Source organism: Apostichopus japonicus, chromosome 10 (genome assembly GCF_037975245.1).
Source record: "Apostichopus japonicus isolate 1M-3 chromosome 10, ASM3797524v1, whole genome shotgun sequence".
Taxonomy (NCBI): domain Eukaryota; kingdom Metazoa; phylum Echinodermata; class Holothuroidea; order Aspidochirotida; family Stichopodidae; genus Apostichopus; species Apostichopus japonicus.
The window spans coordinates 2626357-2649159 of NC_092570.1; the positions used below are offsets into that span (position 1 = coordinate 2626357).

The 22803-nt window shown below is 36.7% G+C and overlaps 1 protein-coding gene across 1 annotated transcript; it reads left to right on the forward strand.

The window, feature by feature from the left end:
- Window positions 1–307: 307 nt before the first annotated feature.
- On the forward strand, window positions 308–21851 carry LOC139975007 (sucrase-isomaltase, intestinal-like). Its single transcript, XM_071982597.1, has 22 exons — window positions 308–842; window positions 3473–3630; window positions 4036–4204; window positions 4788–4884; window positions 6091–6203; window positions 7562–7687; window positions 8301–8432; window positions 8676–8780; window positions 9356–9469; window positions 10230–10314; window positions 11223–11346; window positions 11959–12095; window positions 12957–12991; window positions 13432–13548; window positions 14184–14332; window positions 15312–15396; window positions 16152–16208; window positions 16830–16960; window positions 17753–17841; window positions 18570–18619; window positions 19485–19655; window positions 20459–21851. Exons 1-22 carry the CDS (start codon window positions 423–425, stop codon window positions 20534–20536), a joined length of 2742 nt encoding a protein of 913 aa, XP_071838698.1. The 5' UTR covers window positions 308–422; the 3' UTR covers window positions 20537–21851.
- The last annotated feature ends 952 nt before the right edge of the window (window positions 21852–22803 follow it).

Below are 22803 nucleotides of genomic sequence, written 5' to 3' on the forward strand. Positions count from 1 at the left end.
AACAAAATCTTTATGGTTAACCAAGCATATACCACTTTAAAAAAACGTTTGATATAACATCTTGCACACAGTAGATATGTACAGACAGTTAACGGTATCTTACACGTCTTAGTAAACAACAATCGAACTGGAAGATAAGCTGAATGAGGAGGTGTATGATAGGCCTACTTAAGTGGACGAAATCAATCATACCATGCAGGGATTTTATAATATGCATACCCTGTAACTACGGGTCGAAGGTCTATATTATACCCCCTCTTGAGTGACTGTGTGTGGGTTGTAAAATATCTAATCGTAGTTTTATTTGTGATCTTAAACGTGTTCGTTCTCCATGCCTGCAGTATGGTATTAGCTTGAAACATCTTGGACGTAATTTAATAGAAACTGTGAAACGAGACTTCTTCAAGGAAGTGAAATCAATCATGTCTAGCATCGGAAATAAGATCGTTTGGTCTCTGTTAATTTTTACGGTTTTAGCCATCGGTGTTGGGCTAGGAATCTACTTCGGTGTTCGAGAGGATTCTACCCTGGACCCTCTGCTAACTGCGCCGTTTCTCATCCGCGAAGAGGAACGCATTGACTGTTATACCGAGAGCGGAGGAACCCCCGAGACCTGCGCGAGCAGAGGATGCGCATGGAGCGAGTCAGCGAACTCTGGAGTACCTTGGTGCTTTTATCCTCCAGAGTTTGGACATGAGCTGGTCGATGGTCCAACCAATACCAAGCTTGGTTGGACAGCTACCATTCATAGGAAGGAGGGCCAACCATCGAGGTACGGAAGGGATATTGATTTGGTCAAACTTGAAGTACAGAAGCAGACAAATAAAAGATTGCATTTTAAGGTACGATAGTAAATTTCCTTCTCTTTTGGAGGGAGGGATCGGGAGGGACTGGAGGGGGTGGGGGGTTGGGGATTGGGAGGGACTGGAGGGGGGGGTAGTCCAGGAGGGTGAAGGTTTAAGTTAGGATGATTGAAATCTTGAATCTGTAGGACCTTTACGTGTGTTGTATATATTATAGGCTTGCTTAGTCCAAACCTATTTTGTCCGAAAACGATGTTGATCGAGTGTTTCTAAATTTATGTGTGCACGCAAGGTGTAGGGGGGGGGGGTACTTAACAGCATTTGATCTTAAAGGCAAGTAAAGGTAGATTGTAGACACATCACAAGAAAATAGGATATGCTATGAGAGAATATACTTATATTATATGAATAAGTTTCCATTGACCTATTGTAAATTCCCTTTAGAACATCCAATCATGCAGAACACGAGTTAGCTACAGTGTAGTAATTATCATGGAAATGCTATTTCTTCCCCTCCCTGGATGACTTACGGGGGGTGTTGGCGGTAAAAAAGACAAACAAACTCAAGTCCTGGCACCTCCGCCGACAGGCCAGTGAAATAATGACGAGGAATGAGTAGGTTTCACTGGTTTATGATGACCACTGTGTATTAACACACACTGCTTGACCAAATAATGGTAATGATGATGGTTCAATCTGTAAAAGGACACAACAAAATATCCATAAGTAGAGGTTTACATACACATATTAGATATAATATACATAAATGTAACAACTATCCCACTAATGCCAAGAATGCAAGTAGACTCATCACAAATGAACAACAATAGTAAACATACACTATACTACTTGAAGCTAGATATTCACAAATCACTGAACCCGTTACTGACTTATCAGAAGGTGCATACCTTAATTATAACCATAATAACGGATATGCTCTCAAGCACATGGAGGATAAACTTTTACAAGTACAACACATCCTGACACACATACCCCACTATGCTAATGCACAACACAGTAGGTTAATAAGTAATATGCAGCGCTTCCCTTCCCTTGGAGTCTAATCACATGGCTCCCTAACAACGTAAACAATGTACATTCCTTTGAGGCCTAGGCTCACGTCCCAAACAAACTTGAATACCAAAAGTTAAATGCCTCAATGAGGATAAACAATCATACTAGGGAACAGGAAAACAAACAATACAGCACACAAGTGCCATAACTAAAGACTGATGATAGAGAAATCAAATAAAACGGCTAATTTGATGACTATTGACTGCTCCCTGCCTCCAACAGGGGGTGGGTGGGTGGCATTCTGGCACGACCAAATCTCTGTTTGTCCCGACAAATTTAAAGAAGAATTGAATTCCCATCCCAACAACTTTTAAAGCTAGATGAAGCGTCATGGGCGCTGATATCGCATTATGAACAAGTGGACAATCACGTGATCCACATTTACTCTGATAAATTGTCGAAAATTCAATTTTTAATGTTAACATTAAGAATGCAATGTTTAAGATAAAATGTCGAAAATTTGGTAAAATTTTGGTCGAAAATTTTGGTAAATCTTCAGAACTAAGGGATAAATTGTTGATTTGATGGTATAAAATGATAAAATTGGGGGATCAATTGTCATATAACGCCAAACATTTTGGGATGAAACGTCAAACTTTTGTCGCAAAAGGTCCAACTTTCGACATAAACCGTTTGATGATTATAATTATTATTAATCATAAAATGTCAACATTTAGAGATAAGATCTAGGATTTAAAGGTGATTTATGTACCTGTGATGGAAAACGACAGGATTCGACGGCGAAACGTACCGAAGAAAGGCCAAAGAAGTTACTATAAAGGTCCCATCAAACAACGAACTTCTTAGGGCGGTCTTCAGTTTGCTCTAAAAATTCATCTCCAACCCTTATCTTGTTAACATCTGTTTGATTTAAACAGTTCATTACTAATTTAATCGATTTCAAGAGCATGAGCGGTATGGCTTTTGCCTTTTTTCCATACACCCATTTCGATTACGTAACTAAGGAAAGGCTTATAGCAGTGTTTCTTTCTAACAAACTGCACACACCCTGGCGGAGTGGAGGGAATTTTGCTGATTCAGGACTTCTTCAGGAGTGGTTGCATTGAGGGCATCCGATTTCTGAAGCTGTTATATGAAATTCATGAATAATATACTTCGGATCGTAACGGACAAAATTCAATAAAAAAAAATGTGCTCAAGTAAGGCCAAGGCCATTATTCATGATGTATTAGTATGCTACTACTAGGCCTACTAGTAGGCTAGCCTTCAGTAGTGCGACACTTTACTATCCTACTATTTACATTTTACAATATATAAATCGGTACAGAGTAGGCTAGGCCTAAGTTAAGTTTTCGTGGAAATCGTCAGTGCCGATTCACAAGTAGGTGGAATGCATGTTTACCGTTGAGTCGTTGGAAATTACGGTTAAAATGATGACATGTAGGTCATTATGTCCTTTTGATGAATCGTTTACACTGTATTTCACTTTCATTTTAGTAACATTGAAAATTAGTAGAATTGACTAAAACTTAGTAGCCTATCTAGATAAATATGTATATATAGATAATAGAGATGTATTTTACGATATATCTGTGCCTGTGGTTCATCTTTCCTCCATTGATTCATTACTTCAGTTCACAGATGCCAATAATGAACGATTCGAGGTGCCTGAGGAGTTGCTCTCTATTGAGACGCCAGCGAATAAAGCAAGCAGCCCCGATTACGAGGTTGAATATGTCGAATCTCCTGTGTTTGGAATTCGAGTAATTAGGAAGAGTACCGGAACAGTCATGTGAGTAGAAATTCGTAGTGGTCGCCAGTCAGTTTTAATATTCCAACAAAAAACACCAATGACAAACCTGAATAAATTCCTGACCATCCTCTCCAATTCCATCTGCCACTGCTTAGTAAAGAGATGTACAGTACCGGTGGCTGAAGTCCACCGATCAAATCAAACCACTGGAAATTTTCTGTGAGTTGTTAGTGGAAAAGGTACTGTACAGTACATCCTCGTAGTATTTTAAATGGCTAGGATTTGAATCATTTTCAAATTTGCATGGTTGCATTTTGAACGTGAATGCTTCTGGCAACAGCCGAGTAAGTGATGAATGCAATACCATATATCAGCATTAAGTAAACGCTGTTGTATTTACACAGCATATTTGTGAACTATATATTTCATAAATTTCTGCTGCAGATTCAATTCCATTGTGCCTGGTTTCACCTATGAAGACCAGTTTCTGCAGATCACCACCAAACTTCCGTCAAAAAATCTCTATGGTCTGGGTGAACATAACCACAGACAGTTCAGACACAACCTTAACTGGAAGAGATGGTCCATCTTCACAAGAGACGTGGCCCCCGTGGTGAGTGAGAAATGATTGCAGTTAAAACTTGGGCGAATACCTACATTGTGAATAGCGGTATATATGAAGGCCTGTATGAGGTTTTGTTCTGATATCGCTTGCCAAATCAGTCTGTATTTTAACTCACATCATGGACATGAAACACAAACATTTTACGAATAAGTAATTTCCTAAAGAATCTCGCTATGAATTACAGACTTTACCCGCCACAAAATGAGATGGGGGGGGGGCAGAGGAGAGGGAAAAGGGGTGCCAGAAGCAAAGCTAGAAAAAATATATTTGTGATGTACTTGAAGCGTAAATTTTTGGCACATCTTAAGTTGAAAACTTGTTTAAAAAAAAAATTGTCCTGTAAAGAATTAAGTGAGTTTATTAAAATGATTATAGGCAACTAACATGGCTTGGTGTTAAGATATGTTATAGACTATACATAAATGTATAAATAATTTATTATGGTGGGAATATTTTAGTTTTCTGAGGTTATTATTAATTAAAAAAATGTACATATAATTCCCTGAAATGTTCACTTTGGTGTTGGATTATGCTTATTTTGACTGTTTTGATTTGCTTTCCTTCATCTTAGGATGAATGGAATCTTTACGGCCATCATCCATTTTACATGGTTCTGGAGGATGACGGTAAAGCCCATGGAGTCTTATTGCTCAATAGCAACGCAATGGGTAAGTCAAACAATAGATCATTAGCCATTTATCAGTTTATTAAGTATAATGTAATATTGCTTTGTTTTATTTGTTATGAATTAGAGTATTTAATGAAAGTGTTACAAATATGATACTTCGCTTGATGATGAGGAAAATTCATGGAAATTGACAATACTTTGTTCATCAAGTTATATATGTCCTGCTAACACCATTGAGAATATATTATCCACCCTCTATTATATTAATATATTTATATCAATATGTAAGTATCAAACGACAAATTTTTATCCAAACTGGCTGCATGAGTATAGAACAAAGGCTGGTAGTTGCATTTTTTTTAATGCACTGTAGCTGTTTTAGCATATCTAGCAACTTTGGTACACCGAGGCAGCAAGTCAGAGGAAAATTGATTTTTGTCTGATGTAAATGGAACTAGCTATTCTGAACATCCTGATGAATGTAGCATGCAGTACCTATATATAAGTAGCATTTTGAGATATTGATATAATTGAAGTTGTCACAGTTTGTTCTTTGTATCACAAGTGAACTTGAAGCAAACAGGTGTAGTGTCACCAACAAGTGTGATGTCATCAACAGCTGTGATGCTATAGCTACACAGTGACAGCATCATATTTTGGTTTGTCAGTGTGATCCCATTACATCACACCTGTTTGCTTCAAGGACATTTTCTGGTAAAAAACATGTCAACTTCAAGCGCTTGATATATCTCAAACACTGTAGCTAAGAATTGAATGCAAATATTTCACCAAGATGCTTGAAGGATATGATCCTCTTTCATCCATTGCAAAAAAGAAGATATTTTGACCTGTACTACTCTTTTAAGTATATTTTCACCTCTACTGGGACAGATGGATGAGTGATTCATCCAGTTGGGAAAATTTTTTGTAAACTGTACTGTCATGTCCCTCTTCAGAGCAATCGTATTGTCAGTATGAGCAGTATGAATAGTATCATGTTTCTATCAGCTACAGTCTAGGAACTGTTTGTACTGTCAGTACCAGTGCTTTAAAGTATGATATGGGAGGACAGTATAGAGTGGTATTAGCATTAGATCAGATACAGATTAGGAACTGTTTGTACTGTCAGTACCAGTGCTTTGAAGCATGATATGAGAGGAGAGTATCGAGTGGTATTTAGGATGCATTAGGAAATTGTCCCAACTGGCTGAGTGATTACATCACTTCTCATGTTTATTCATTCCAGACGTGATTATTCAGCCTGCGCCCAGCTTGACCTTCCGTCCCATTGGTGGAGTACTAGACTTTTACATATTCATGGGACCGACCCCCGAAAATGTGGTCCAACAGTACACAGCTGTGAGTCAAATTTAGTTTTCTCGTAAATCAGATTATATATTATAAAGAGCCTTCAGGTACCTAGATATAACTTCACTAATCCAACAATATTTCAGTTGTATAAATTTCTTTATATATACCATCAAAATTGGATGGGCATGGACAATTCATATGGATTTTTGCTTCACAGCTGCGAACATAATTCAGGCAGGAACACAGCATACATGTCTGTGTCTAAGGATTGATTTACCAAACGACGATAAGAAACCGATTTATACTTCAATTCTGTTTTATTCAAGAAATGACTTTGCATAGTATTATCATACACCACATACAAATAAATCTATGAATAATGTTAAATTCATTTGATTTTTGTTTGATGTGACTGTATAAAACTAAGTATCAACAAAGTAGGTCAAATGTCATAGCAATTAGTAGTTTGAAATTTGTTTACAAGAAAGATTGTAATCTGTTAAATTGTTGAAGATGTCTCAAGGCCTATATTGCCGTGGGATTTGTTAGTATTTGTTTAGTGATAATAAAGAACGTTTTGACATCACGCAACGTAAAATGTAACATATTCTCTGTTGTTAAGTGCAGTTAACTTTACGTGCGAAGTTACCACTAATCTTGAAAAGGTAATTTAACCAAACCTACAGAGTAAGGTTGCCATGGAACAAACATAAAACAACTTACAAGTTACTTTTACATGAAGTTGAATGTTGAGAGATAATTCCTGCGGCTGGAATCGGTCGCTTTTAACGAAAATGAAGGAAAATTTCACATGTACAAGTCATAACCACAGAGTCCTTATAGCATTTTGTACATATCAGCTTTAGAGGTTGTGGACTATATATAGTTGTTAAGCTCAAATTCAGATTGCATTGTAACTAAATACTGCAAACAGGTAAATGATAAAATTGTTATCACCCGTGAACATTCATTGGTGTACTATTCACTGAAACTACACATCTCTCCACATATTAGTTGTGTTTTTGGCATTATTTGCTATATTTATTCAGACAACCTAATTGGCTGTTCGAACAAGACGTGGTGAGACCTGGTTGAGAGAAAACCAGAAAAAAACACCTTTAAGACTTGCCCTGATTATGTTTTGCAAGAGACTTGGGATTTGGATTAAAAAAGCTGCAAACAATTCCAAACTGGTTACATTCATTGTGATGAAGAGGGAGGGGGTGGGGGGGTGTAGGGGAATGACGGAGGGCCTGGGGTCAATTATTGCCCCATGTATAATTCTTCTTTAAAAATTCATTGTAACTTTCTCCTTCAATGATTAAATGGTGACTTGTTTTATTTTTAAACAAACTGAAACATGATGTTACAATTACATTGTAATTTTTGCTTGAACTCTCCTATAGGCAATTGGAAGGACCGCTATGCCCCCGTACTGGGCTCTTGGATTCCAACTTAGCAGATGGGATTATGGTAACCTCACCAGACACAAGGAGGTGGTGAATGATCTCAGAAAACACAATATCCCTCATGTAAGGAATTACTCTATGATATCTATTAACACTAGAAGATGGAGTGATGCGTCATTATATTGGTGACCACATAATGAAAATAGTGGAACTTATTAATATAGATCTCATTTGAGGGGCTGTATTTAATGGTCTTGAGTAGCTTGCTACTGATCAAGACCAGTAATGCAGTATGTAAGTGATGACATCATCAAGTATTGGCAGCTTAATTATCTTATTCATTCATTCATTTATTTGTTTCTTCACAATATAAATACAGAGAAATTAAACTAAGTTGACAAAACATAGATTGTTGAAGAAGGGAAAGGTTGCATTTTAACTTTGATTATGTCATTTAATTTTAACAAGTTAAGTGACTTAAAAAGTGCACTGGTGTGTTCGCGTGCTGCATAATACGTAATATGTCATGATAGTAATGATACTCACAAGTTCCAGTCTTGACCATTTTGTGATAAATTCAGGCATACACTTGATATATGTATATATATATTTATATATATATAGTTTTATAACTTACAAACATAAGTGTAAATTAGGAATGGGAATCAATGCAATTTTATTTGATAATTTATTACATTATTTTGGCTAATTGGATGATTTTGTTTACTCTGTGCAGGATGTCCAGTACACGGACATCGACTACATGTACATGAAGCGAGACTTTACCGTCGACCCCGTGGCCTACGCAGGCCTCTCTGATTGGATAGATGAACTCCACAGTCGTGGGATGCGTCACATCCCCATCCTCGTAAGTAGCAGAGAAAGAGAAATTTGAAGATCTCCTCCATGCAATGAGTATATTTATAACCATGACTATTCAAAGCTTTAACTTTCATTGAGGAATAGGTGGGTGTGTTTCTCTCCTTAAATTTACTAATGTCTATTGTTTATGCAAAGAATTTGAAAGAGAGAATTATAAATATTGATAAAGTTTATAGCTGCAACTATCATCTATGGTGGTACCGGAAAATTTCATTCTCTTTTCTTTCAGGACCATGCGATAGGCATTGCAGATGACTACGAAGCTTACAACACATTAATGGACAAAAAAGCGTATGTTTCCTGGCCAGGAGAAGATAGACCCCTTGTTGGAGAGGTATGCTTGCAATCATTGGTCTTGTGTCATACTAATGGTGGGGGGGGCAGGGGGGGGGGTGATTCTGGCACATGCAAGAAATGTTGAGGGTTGAATCAAATTCATTAATTAGTCACTTGTTAACTTTATGTTCATTTGCTGCAAAAAAAAAAATCCTTTGAGGGTGTCTTAGTGTATGTGATCCATTGCAATTTTATTTTGAGTACTTATCTGGATGGTCAAATTGGATAAAATGGGCAACAAAACTACAAAATATGCCTTTATTGATATCTTTCATTTCTATAATAATTTCAAATGGGTGCTGGGCATATTTAAAAAAGTCGAGGAAACATTCGCTCACTTCAAAAATATCATCTGTTTGTAATTTACAAGTTTTTTCTTATTCATTTTAACAGTTGGTCAGTTGGGAGGAAAAAAGTCATAAGGTAGAAAAGTAGTCTGAAGAAGGACAGAAAAAAGAAAAAAAGATTTATTGAATTATAAAGTTTAGCTTAGTGGTGAGTGGTGACATGCTTTCATGGTCAGTGCAGTAAATGTGGGAAATGTTCAAATTTCTTTCCTTTTTTTCCATTTAGGTTTGGCCTGGAAGAACCGTTTATCCAGATTTCTTGCATCAGAGCGGATGGGAATGGTGGATAGAAGAATGTGTCAACTTCAAGAATGTGCTGGATTATGACGCTTTGTGGATCGTATGTATTGCACAACAGTTCAAAGGTCATCAGTAGTGACCCCCAATAGTATGCTAGACAGTCAAATAATAGTCAGTCATGCTCTAACTTCAATGGACGCATTTTAACCAACACTCTCAGGATATAATTTCTGAATAACTAGACAATAGATTTCTCTATTTCCTCAAATGTCTAGAAATAAAATGAAGTGGAGATTTAAAACCACCAGGAAAGTCATTTTTCAAAACTTTTAGTAAGTTTTAGTGTGCTTAAATTTGGGGCCAATTCTGATGACTTTAAAAAGGTCATCTCGGTAGGTAAACGTCATAAATAAATGAAGGAAACTAAGAGAGGTTTGACCACAGCTGGCTCAATGCATGTCTTATTTGGATTTTATGTCATATTTTGATTTGCTCAAGTCCTCAGTCTTGTGCGTTCAAGAACATTCGGAACATTTAAGCTATCTTCTAAATCAGGAATAAGATTAGTCTAGTAGTTCATCGTCAGTAGCAACTTTATCAATTATACCAGTGATAATGTGTAGGGTACTTGCTTCTCCTTTAATAAATACATGTGACTATAATGATGTCATTAATGGACCACCCAGTGAGTTGTGAAATTACTTATGATATTTCAAGTGATTGTGGAACGTTTCTGCTTGTCACAGTTAGCTTAGTTGTCAAGAATAAAAAAAAAGAAAAAAAAAGAAAAAGAAAAAAAAGAGTAACTTTCTTTGCATGTTTTTGATCAAAAATCTTTTCCTCATTTTTCACTTTGATAGGATATGAATGAACCGTCTAACTTTATCCGAGGATCCGAGGAGGGATGTCTTGATAATAGATACAACTATCCACCATATATGCCAAGTAAGTTATGACAAAAACATTACTAGAAGAATAAATAAACTTATATATAAGATACGATATATGTAATTTTACCTCCACCATGTCCCTTTGAATCTAGACGTTAATTTTTTTTATTATGATGTATATAAAAACAAATACAAAACACAGGGCCCTTAATTCTGCTGACAGAAGAAGTATTTATGAAACTACTCAAGAGAATCAAGAGTCTTTTTAAGCCTATTAGTCTGCAGTTCTGTATCTATTCATGTGAGGTGGGTCCATCTTCAATTCAAGGTATTTGCACATTTTGAAAATATTTTATCACTAAAGTCACAAACTGTTTTTTTCCAACGTACATTGTGTAGGCCTTATAAATCAGTCTTTGACATCAGCGATCATATTTGACAAAGGCTACCCAAGTATCTGCAATTGATGAAACATTGAAAGTTTCCGATTACTCCTCTCCCCAAAAAACAATGATATCTTCCTATTCCTCCCCTCCCCTCCCCCAAAAAAGAAACACCAAAGCTTCCTATTCCTCCCCCCCAAAAAAAAAACACAATGAAAGCTTCATATTCTCCCCTCCCCCCAAAAAAGAACAATGTAATCTTCCTGTTCCTCCACTCCCCCCACAAAAAAATGAAAGCCTTCTCTCCCCCCAAATAAAACAATGAATGCTTCCTATTCCTCCCCTCTTCCCGCCTCCAAGAAATGAAAATAAAAGGTTTTTACTCTTTTTTTTTGCATTGTGAAATTGGGATTGGTTGTTCATGCCAGTGAATTCCATTGTTTCGGAAATTAGCATAATTTTTTTAGAATAAACCAAAATCAATTGAAATCAACAATACATTGATGCTTTAGTTATAGTGATTCAATTAAATGTCTGAAATTGCTAAGTTATATGTTTGAGGGAATTATTTTCATTACAGAGTTACTGATTGAAGAAAATCTCATCTATACCAAAACTATTTGTATGGATGCTGATCACCATGGATACCAACATTACAATGTCCACAGTCTCTATGGGCATGCCATGTCCATGGCAACAGAAGAGTGAGCGATATTTATTTTATTGCTTTAAAAATGCTGCAAGCTTTAAAGGTCATCAGTCAGTATTGGCTCCTCAGTTTTACCTCGCTAAACATTGCTAGAAGTTTCCAAACGTACTCTCCTAGAGGCCCTGATCCTCCACTAGATTATTCCTGACCATTGTTAAAATTTAGACAAGTAAATATCTCAGTGTGTGTAACTATGTTTACAGTGGCAAACTAATATGCTTGTTATACAGTTTGAGCATGGGTGACCATTTCCTGACTTTCTAGCATATTTGGAGGCACAGCTGACGACACTTAAGATGAAACCAATGCTCATAAATTATCCTCCAACATTTCTGTGCTCTGTCCGTCCGTCCGTCCGTCCGTCCGTCCGTCCGTCCGTCCGTCCGTCCGTCCGTCCCTCCGTCCGTCCCTCCGTCCGTCCCTCCGTCCGTCCCTCCGTCCGTCTATACATCTACCTATAGTTTGATATAGTTCAAGCTATATACAGTTGGTAATATTTTGTTAAGTCGACCCTTTTTTGCGCATTCAGTAAGTGTCAGTTAATAATCATTGATCAATGAAAGCATTACCATCCAGCAGTTAATATCGTTTCTCATTTTCCACACAGGGCTCTGAAGGTTGTGTTTCCGACCAAGAGGTCTCTGGCACTGACACGTTCATCCTTCGTCGGAACCAATAAATATGCAAGCCACTGGTTGGGAGACAATCAGAGTTTCTTTGAACATATATACTGGAGCATAATTGGTAATTAAAGACATTCCATATCTGTCAAAAGTTTCAAAATGAAAGCTGTCTTTCCAATGCCTGCTGTCAGAAGAGTAACATACAGGGGGCATGTGTATGCAGCCCCTCCCCCAGTTATGGAAAGAATGCCCAAATTGTGCCTTTTCATAAATTAGAAGTGTGCACATTTTTGGTAATCATTATAATCCTTTTCCATTTGTAAAATGAAAATGTACACTTTTGTTATTTAAAGAGTGTCCAGTATTGAAGAAAAATAAAGGCTGGTAACTAAAAAGTGCCACTTTCTTTAAAGTCAAAATCATCAAATACTGGAATTTGTGTTACGGAAGGCACAGAAGATCCATTTTGTCAGAAAGTTTGTTGTTGACTTTATTGCTTCCCCCCGTGAATAAAAGTCACATTTCTTACTGCCCTCAAAGTTTGTCCCCCCCCCCTCGCCCATAATAAGACCCATTTTTGCTTGACCATGAGTAGCATTTACGAAAATATGGAGTTGATGTACGTCAAACTGGCCACAACCCACAACAATTAAGGGTCATTTGTAACCTCGCTGGCCACCTGAATTTAATAGAAATTTCGCTAGAATGTTAATTGGAGTATATGTTCCATTTTGATCAGTCAATATTATCTTCTAGAATCTTAATATGTGTATCATTGCATGAAACTAAACGTCAGAAGGGAAAGAATAAATATGTTAAGTGATAAAATTATCGAAAGTCTTCTGGCGGTCAGGAGGGGGCATGCAGTTGTGAGAAGCAGAGGCTTTTATTTATTCACTCTATAAAATGTTTCTTTATAATTGAAGATATTAATTCACATCAATTTGTAATTGCTTTCCTTTGAAATTTCTTCTCTCGTCAGGGATGTTTGAATTCAGTCTGTTTGGTTTCACATACGTAAGTAGAGGGAACCAGTCTTGGTTCCACGTATCTTGCAAGGCTTTTACATTTCTAAAATTCACGTGTCATTATATGCAATGTCTCCTTTATGGTCATCCTATCTTGCAACCAGAATCTTGCTACGATTGCTTATATATATGATCCTTTTTTCTCTTGCAAATCTCTTTTTCCGGAATTGCATGAGGCAAATAACATTGAGCCCAGTTTTAATACTTGCATGGCACTCACCAATTAATTCTCTCCCCCCTCCCCCTCCACCTCCCCCTCGCCCTCTACTCCTCTTCCCCTCTCCCACCTCCTCTGCTCCCCTTAATTCCCATTAATACTGCTCCAGATTTACTTAGCTGTTAATTTACTTTCAGACTTTAGTTTTCCAAAATAACATAAATCTTTCAGAACTATCTTCCTTTTTTTCCCCTTTTTTTTTTCCACATCAGACCGGGGCAGATATTTGCGGATTTTGGTTCAATACGACCGAAGAGATGTGTCAGAGATGGATGCAGCTGGGAGCTTTCTATCCTTACGCAAGAAACCACAACGGAGCTGGAATGATTGTGAGTGAAATTCACTGTGACCAATTGATAATTTGAGGGGACATGTTCTACAGCTGGGGTGGGCAACCTACTGCCTGCGGGCCACATGCGGCCCGCCAGTGATCGTTTTGCGGCCTGTGATATGTCTGAAGAAAAAGACAAAAATCAATCTATTTTACATCATCACAACAAACGAGGTAGCTGCTTAGAATTTATCGGCACTAATGATGCTGTCAGGTAGGCCTTTCATCCCCATTAATTATCAACTGTACTGTATTGAAATTATGTTTTTTGTAAATACAGATTAAGTACACACACTTACTGCTTGATAGTCTCTGGAATCAAAGGTTTGAAATAAACAGCAGCTAGGTCGTTGGTTAGGTGCGGCCCAGTCAATTTTTCACTCCTTATTTCTGGCCCATTCATTCAAAAAGGTTGCCCACCCTTGTTCTACAGGTTCCTTAAAAAAGCCTGTGGCAATATATAATCCAGATCCATTGATGCAGGTTTGGGCGCAATACACGATGACCCTTGTTGTACTACATCCTTTGACCAGCAATAGAGTATAGGTCTATTTGCCTTCTTGAGAGTGACCGCTGCTCTTTTGTGATTGGATGTGTAACCTCTCGTGAAAATTCATTCCGTCTTCCTTCCAGCCTCAACATCCAACTGCGTTCAGCAGTGAAATGACGAGGGTGTCCAGGAACATTCTAAATCATCGGTACACCCTCCTCCCGTTTATGTACACCGTGTTCTACGAGGCATACGTCAACGGTAACACGGTCATTAGACCTCTGCTTCATGAGTGAGTTGCATCAAGCATGAATTACTGATATGTAATTAAGATCATATTCATCCTTGAAAACTAATTAGTTTCCTCATTTATTTCATCTCTGTAAAGCTGGAATGTATGCGATCAGTTTGCTATCTTGACTCAGCAACAAATTAAATTTGCATTTCTATTAGTAAACAAACCAGAAAACTATCTCAAAATCAGTTCAAATGAGTGAGATATTTTTTTACTAGGAAAAAGAGTGTAAAACTAGTATTACTTCAATTATAAAATCAAATTCATTTTCCCAATTAATGCTGACATTTGTCAGTAATTTCTTCAATGGTATTGGTGGAATTTCTTCTTGCTACACTGAACAATTTAAAACAAATAATTGCAATATTATAGAAATTAAGAGCAGTTTATTTATTTCAATTCCTCCTAGATTTCCATTTTATATATTGCGGATAGTGAAAATATTTACTGTAGTAACATTATTGAAAGAAAAAATGTGTTAGGCTCCCCCAATGCTTTAGAGGGAAGCTACAGTAGCTTTCCAATTCTTGTTATTTTTTGCTTTAAAATTAACATCAATTCTATTGGATAAAATATTTACAACAAATGTTCGAGACATTTGTTTGAGGTGTGAAACAGACTTGTCATAGTTCCATTTTTGTTTCCTTTGCATTTTATAAAAAAAGAAAAGGGTTTTATCATGTTACATAAAGAAGTTAGATATCCACCATTGACTACAAATTGGTTCTGTGTTTAAACTTTTGACTTTTATCTTGTCATTTCTGATTTAAAGATTAATTAATGCTAATAATCCACTCTATATTCCAAACTTGGGACAATTAAAGCCAACTTACCTTAGAGTCGCATCTAGATAATGTTATCAGCTATATAGCTAGTATGATACACATTAAAATGGTCATCCCATTCTAACTGCACATTATACAAACACACACACATCTTAGAATAAAATCCATCTACAAATGGTTCATTTTTCCAGATTCACCAGCGACAAGACCACTTGGAACATTGATCGTCAGCTTCTCTGGGGACCAAACTTCTTAATCACACCGGTCTTGGAAGAGGTACAGAGTTTAGTTTACGATTTCTTCATACTTTTTTGTATTGCCGCCCCCCCCCCCCTTCCCCCTAAAAAAATATGCTAGAGAGTCAAGTATATGGTCACTCATGTGCAATCATTAACACTCTTATTATAACCACTCTGAATGAATTTCCCTTCATCTCTGAAAAGTTAGTTTCATCATTTAAATAACCCTTGATTTCTGCTTGGGAAGATCAGAGTCTCTGTATTACTATTAGTGTGAAGCATTAAAGTAAAGGCCTGTGAATATGCAAATATACAAAATGTGCCAAGGCTTAATATTAGTCTAACTTTGAATAAAGAACTAATAAAAAAAATAAGGGCTTATTATATTATCTTTCTTTAATTCAGTTTTAGAGAAAATGAACTTTTTTTTCTTCCTGTGACCATGTAGGTAAAGTAATATGAAGCTACATACAGTCTGTGTGCCAACAGGTTCAGATTATAATGATTATTTCAAGTTTACAGAATACATATTTTTCAATATTTTATTCAAGGTCCAAAGTATGCTATATATTTATCAATTAAATTATTTTGTTATAAAATGAACATAGATTATTATTTTCTTCAAGTACAGTAAAGTTCTCAACATGTTTCAGTCCTTTATTATATCCCTCTTCTGTTGAAATATAAAGAACTAACGGATGTCTGTCAAGTCTTTAAATTTTGATCATATTTGAAATAATGCAATTAAGTTATTTCACTCATTTCTTCCCCCCCCCCCTTAACCTTTTCCAGGGTCAAACAACTGTGCGAGGATATTTCCCCGATCAGAGATGGTACAGCTACTATGATGTAAGTGACTTATTTCAAGAAATGATGAAAATTTATTTAAAAATATGAGAGAACTATTCATCAATGAGACTAAAGAAGACTTAATTGACCACATTATTATTATTATTATTATTAAAGTTAAAATTGAACTTGAGGGGAGAGAGAGTGGGAAGATTAGAAAAATTAGTCTTCAAAAATGAAAAATGAATTATGTTGGTGGAGAAACTGAAAATTAAGGCAGAGATTTGGTGCAGAAGAAGTCATTGCTTGAAGCAATATAATCGAAGGGGGAAAAATATCAAGGGAGCAAAATGTGCAAGATTGTTTCAATTGACAAGAGACAATTGAATTTATATCTCAGGTCTGTATGTAGGCAATACTTATACATATGTAACTATATAACTATATAAAAATCAGCATAAATCTATAGTGCTTTCAATTTGATTAGCAATACCTTTTTTTGTCACATAGTTTAAGATTTCTCTTCTGGAGCAATTTCAATATTTTTGTAATTTTTTCTTAATTTTTCTTAATTTTTTTTTTTTTTGTCACATAGTTTAAGATTTCTCTTCTGGAGCAATTTCAATATTTTTGTAATTTTTTCTTAATTTTTCTTTCATTTTTCTTCTTATTTTTATTTAGGGCAAAGAGAACCCAGAATCTTGGAGAGCCAGTTGGGTGCTGTTGAGTGCACCCTTGTACTTCATACCCCTTCACGTCAGAGGCGGTTACATTATTCCAACCCAGGATCCAGCCTTGACAACCGTCTACAGGTGAGTGTTCACAAGCTCTCTTTAGTCTCTACACATTACCTAGGAAACCCCCTTCATGTCAGGGGAGCTAGGTTAAAGGGTGTGAAGACTTGGGCAAAAAGAAACGTCTACAGCCGGTAATCTGACTTAGTTTCGAATGAGGTGTTAGACACCACCATCAATCCCAGAAAATACACACACAGCTAGCTTGCTACCGGCGGTAATTAGACACTAGTGTACAGTCAGTACATACAGCTGCGGTCAATACCCACAGCACAGTATACAAACAATACAGTGATGGACATCTCTGGTCCAGCTAAAGATAACAATTAAGGTATCACGTCTCATTACTGTCTGCATTTTGTAGCGACACGAACAAAACGTCACTTGCAAGCAACAGAAAGTTAACTTTTTCAGATGGCCCCACGCGGTTTGGGGCGAGTCTGCAATGCCTTTAACACATCTAAACAATAACTAATTGTTCATGCTGGGTCCAGTTATGATGCACTCAAGACTTTAAACTGGCAGGTGTTACTCATTGTCAAATATATTTCTCTCTCTCTTTTAATAGATGAGCCTTTAAAATGTCGTAGCATATTTATCATTTACATATTTTGACAAAGTATTGATGAAAATTATTGTTATCTGCAATTATCAGTACATTTAATAGGATCCTGATGTCAACATTTCCAGGACTTTGGTTTCATTAATTTTTAAATGAAATTTACTTTTGGACTTTAAAAAAAAAAATCGCAAACATAAATATGAAATCATTTTTTTTTTACAATTTCCCTTTTCTTTTGAAATCTATAGTCGCAAAAACCCGATGGGACTCATCGTTCCTTTGGATGATAACATGGAAGCCACCGGGAGACTCTTTTGGGATGATGGGGAGGCAAGGGGTATGTCTGTGTTCTGTATAGGAAAATAAAATTACCATGGTAACATAATTTTCAATGGTCATCAATATCGGTCACAAATTTCTGCCTGCATTTAAGTGATAAAATATTTCCTTCCTTGAAGTTCTGACCTTCTGGATTTTAGCAATTCTAAGGGTGGGGAGGGGGAGGGGGGGGGGGAGTGGCAGTGAATATGAGTGTTCAGGTTTGAAATATTTGTGACCATTATTAGCCTTTCTAGCATATTTGTGGTCAGTTAATGTAGACCTTAAAGAGGGGGCATTAATATTACCTACAAGTAAGACTACATCAGCATACATGTTTTCATACCTTACATGAATTAGATATGTAGTTCCTCAACAAGAAAATTGATTGATCTATTATATGTGTCTTTTTCGATGTCATATATAAAAGAAACCAATAATTCTGAATATTTATACTCTACAAGAAATCTTTACTGGATGTGCAATCGAAAGCTTATAGGAAGTTGAAATTTGGTGTACTGCACGGCCGGGTGACCTTTAGAAGGATATTCTACATTCTTGTAGAAGTAAATCCAATTTTTGCAGCCCTTCCTTAAACAATCCAATTTTTGCAATCCTTCCTTAAACAAGTTAAAAAAGGAAGCTGGCAGTCGTTCAAGTCCTGCAAAAGGAAATTCATCTTTTAATGATGTACACTTTCCGTTGAGATTGAAATAATTTATTTTTCTCCTTTTCCTATATACTCAGATCCAGTCGATAATGGCGTCTACGATCTGATAGAGTTTGCTGTCAGCAATGTAAGTCGAAAACCTTGTTGCCCTGCATCATGGGTTCTCCAATTTAATTTTATACAAGGGTCAGTGAAAGGACATTGGTTGGAACAAAGGGTCTGACAATCACAATCCCTCTATGCATATATTGAGCTACATGCAGAAGAGGCCATTATTAGCCTGCCCAAGGGCGTGAGGGTCTGCATACCCAATAAGCACTAGATTGTAAGCCAATTTGAATTCACAGCCCGGAGTGAAATATTTCATGTGCCAGATTTGGTCCAAGGGGTCTCTATTGGGTACCTCTGTTCTACATGTTCACATTACCAATTACATATCACTATTTATGTGATTCTGTTTTTTTCTCTTTTCTTATAATTCAACTTCTTGCCATCTGTCAAGTAATATAAAATGTGGAAATTGCTTTTATCAAATTACTTTTACTTGGCTTCTCTAGTATTAAATTCTATGTATGTGGCATCATCCAGATATAGTATTAAGTTGTATGTATGTGGTACCGACCAGATATAGTATTAAGTTGTATGTATGTGGCACCGACCAGATATAGTATTAAGTTGTATGTATGTGGCACCGACCAGATAAAGTATTAAGTTGTATGTATGTGGCACAGACCAGATATAGTATTAAGTTGTATGGTTGTGGCACCGACCAGATATAGTATTAAGTTGTATGTATGTGGCACAGACCAGATATAGTATTAAGTTGTATGTATGTGGCACCGACCAGATAAAGTATTAAGTTGTATGTATGTGGCACTGACCAGATAAAGTATTAAGTTGTATGTGTGTGGCACCGACCAGATATCCAGTGATTCCCTAGTTTAGATTTACTCGTAAGCTGTAATATCCATATCTCTTTTCCCCGTTGAAAGAATCGCTTGACGATGACTGTTACTACCGAAGAATACATTCCACCCGACGAGCTTTTCTTCGACAAGATATCAGTTTTTGGACTGAACTCCAAACCGGCATTTGTCAGCATTGATGGAGTACCTCAACAGAGCGGAGACGAAGAACTGTATGAATGGAATGAGGACACTAAGGTCTGTTCAAAATGTCCCCATCAAACGCTAAGCATTATAAAAGTTGATCGCTTTAATAGCAAGATTGCTGACAATTTTCTGAATCTTTAGGCGAAAACTGAATCCTCACATCCGTTTGTATAGCAAAGATATGACTTTTTTCAAATTTTGTGATATTTAATGTATCTGGCAACAACAGAATGGATGATGTCATCAGGGCACTTCAGCTGAAAATGTCTTTGTTTTTCTTCATTATTTATCAATCATGTAAATATCCACAGAGAAAGGAATATTTCTACAAAAAAGATACATTTTGATGAAATTTCAAAAGTAACTACAGAGAACTTTGACAGCTAACCATTCCAGATGTATCAGGTTTGAAGGATAAATCTACCAAAAAATCATTCATAAAAGTTTGACATCGTTTGTCACCTGAGAATCCTTTTAATTACGTAGATATTAACCTCACAAAATCGTAAAACACATACCCTCTGTCTGTTGATATAAATGAAAACTTTATACCTTCGGCTGTCATTCTGAAGTTGTTGTTCAAGCAATGATGCTAAAATACAATTTTAATCTTCCAAGAAAATATGTGTTAAAAATGTTAACTGCAGGTAAACAATGTTGATAGAAATGAATAATATGAGGAGGGGTAGCATGAATGTTGTCTTTTTTATAGATTGAAATTTGTGCAGTTTTGTGTGAATATCGTTTACCTTTTGGTTTTTTGTGCAGATATGATAGGCGATGCAGATTTCATATGAAATTATCTCTTTATCGTTCATTTCATCCAATCTTGGCTTGTTTTCTCTTACATATAGGTCCTATCACTGACAGACTTGAAGCTGAAAATGTTGGTAAACCACGAGATCACTTGGAGCGATACTTCACCATTTTAAAAGCAACTTTTCGTAGCCTATGGAGCCAACCGATGCCTTTCCTGACCTACTTACAATTCAGTACTTGATTTTGATCAACTTTGATAAAAAAAAATGCCTTCACACAACAGATAGTTGTTATTGTGAAATATTGACTACAAGTGTCCAGTGTTTTAACGGGTCATTTACTCCCTCCAGTCTTTCAATGTCTTGAAAGTTTAAGTGGCCCAGACTGCTTGATCATGCCACCCCCCCTCACCCCACAGTGAATTCATCTATGACGCAATGAAAGTTACTTGTAATACTTGACTTGATCTTTAAATGAAATGATTTTATTAACAAATCTTGTACTGTTTTTTTTTTCTTTTTCTCTGTACTCAAGAAATTGATAATATACTACCTAGTGTTGCCTTTGCTGTAGATAGAATTAGTTTTAGTTCCACATGTTCTGAAAGGTAAAGGGATCCAATGGGGAACAGCATGGGGAAGGGAGAGTTGGGGGAATGGGGTTGGGTTGGGGGGGTGGGTGGGATAGATTGGGGCAGGGTGATCAGAAGCATCATGGTGTAAGAGACTGAGTAATCAATGGCCATTTACAATGAACGGTCACATATTCCGCACTGTATTTTTTTATTTTTTTTTATTATTATCATCTTTAATGAGGTTAGTCCTGCTCAGTGCAGAAGCACTGCTTCCAGAGTAGCCCTCAATGTCATTTAGTTCTTTATGGTTCCCTCTTTATGGTATCTATTGGTGACCCCAATTTTCGAATTCATCATCTTTGGTAACCCTCAACCAGTGGCCTGGGGAAGGGGTCTGTGAGGGAGGAGGTGTCCACCCTCCCCGTTTTTGTCAAGATTAAGGGTGCTGAATATGGTGTTCTGCATTTGTAATTTTTGAAGTAATTTATATTCCAAAATTGTTCACCTTTTATGTTGTAATAAAAAGTAATTGAGAAATGGAAAACTAACTGGGATATTTAGACAATGGAAAAGAGACAATAGAAAAAGACAATGCAAAAGAAACAATGCAAAAGAGCGATGCAAAAAATGTCAGTGGGAAAGTGACATGAAAAAGGGACAATGAAAAAGAGACAATGAAAAAAGAGACAATGCAAAATAGACAATGCAGGAAAAACAGTATTTTTAACACATGCAAATTCTATTTTCATCCCAATGTTTTCACATTTATGTACTATAATGTATGTAAAAAATACAAACAAGCAGTGTGCCTTTGGTGAATTGAACAATTGAATACTAATTTAAATATTTTCCATTTTAATTTTTTTGAGTTCATTAAAATATCCGTATTGCCAATAAAGTGTAAAACTATTGAACCCCCCTTTTTTGCCTTCTTCCTTTCTTTCAAAGACGAGTTCATTTATATTGAGTCAGCTGAAAAACAAACTTGAACCCTAATTATTAATTTAAATGCAACATACTTTAACCTTTCAAAATATCCACAAAATGAGGTGAGGGAATATGACCATAATCAAGGGTGGCTATTTCAAAAGATGCTATAAATTTTCATCACTAATGAAGGGAAGCTAATTAAGCCTGAGATCAACTTCTCTGGCAAACTCCTGTTGTTTCTATTTTTTCTGGTAACCGACGACAGCACTATCAGTGACATCATAAAATACTACCAAAACTTAACATGACGTTAGATACTATACTTTTCGATACTATAATGACCTTCCGATAATCTAGAGGCAGTGGACCATGCCCCCACAACCTTTCAATGCATATGCAGGCCACTAGGCAGATTTCGTGTAGGCCTATACTATGGAAATAAACATACATGTTTACCCCATAATTTCCCCGGGCAGCCAGAGATCATTAATTTCACAACTTGTTCTGTAAAAGTAACACTAATAAGGGAAACATTTTCACCCTTCCCCTCCAGGCGCGTAGCGAGGAATTTGCCAAGGGCGGGGCGAACCTGTAGGCATATTATCAGGGCCGTAGATTAGGCATTGGAAACTAAGCGTAGCGCCAGTCCCCCTCCCCATAGCCATTAGGTAGCGTTGCGGTGTGTCCGTCGCACATTCTTAGGGTCCACACTTCAAATCCTCACAAGAAACCAGATTCTCTTGACCCATTCAAAATTACTGCTTCAATTCGCAGTGTTGATGAGCGGAGTCTTCTGTTGGTATAGTTTGGTATATCTGATTTGCGAATTGCTAAGTGTGAACTTGAAGGCATTGAAGACTCGCCCTAAACCGCGTACCGCGCTCTGAAAAAGTTAACTTTCCGTTGCTTGCAAGAGAATTTTTCTGCTTGTCGCTA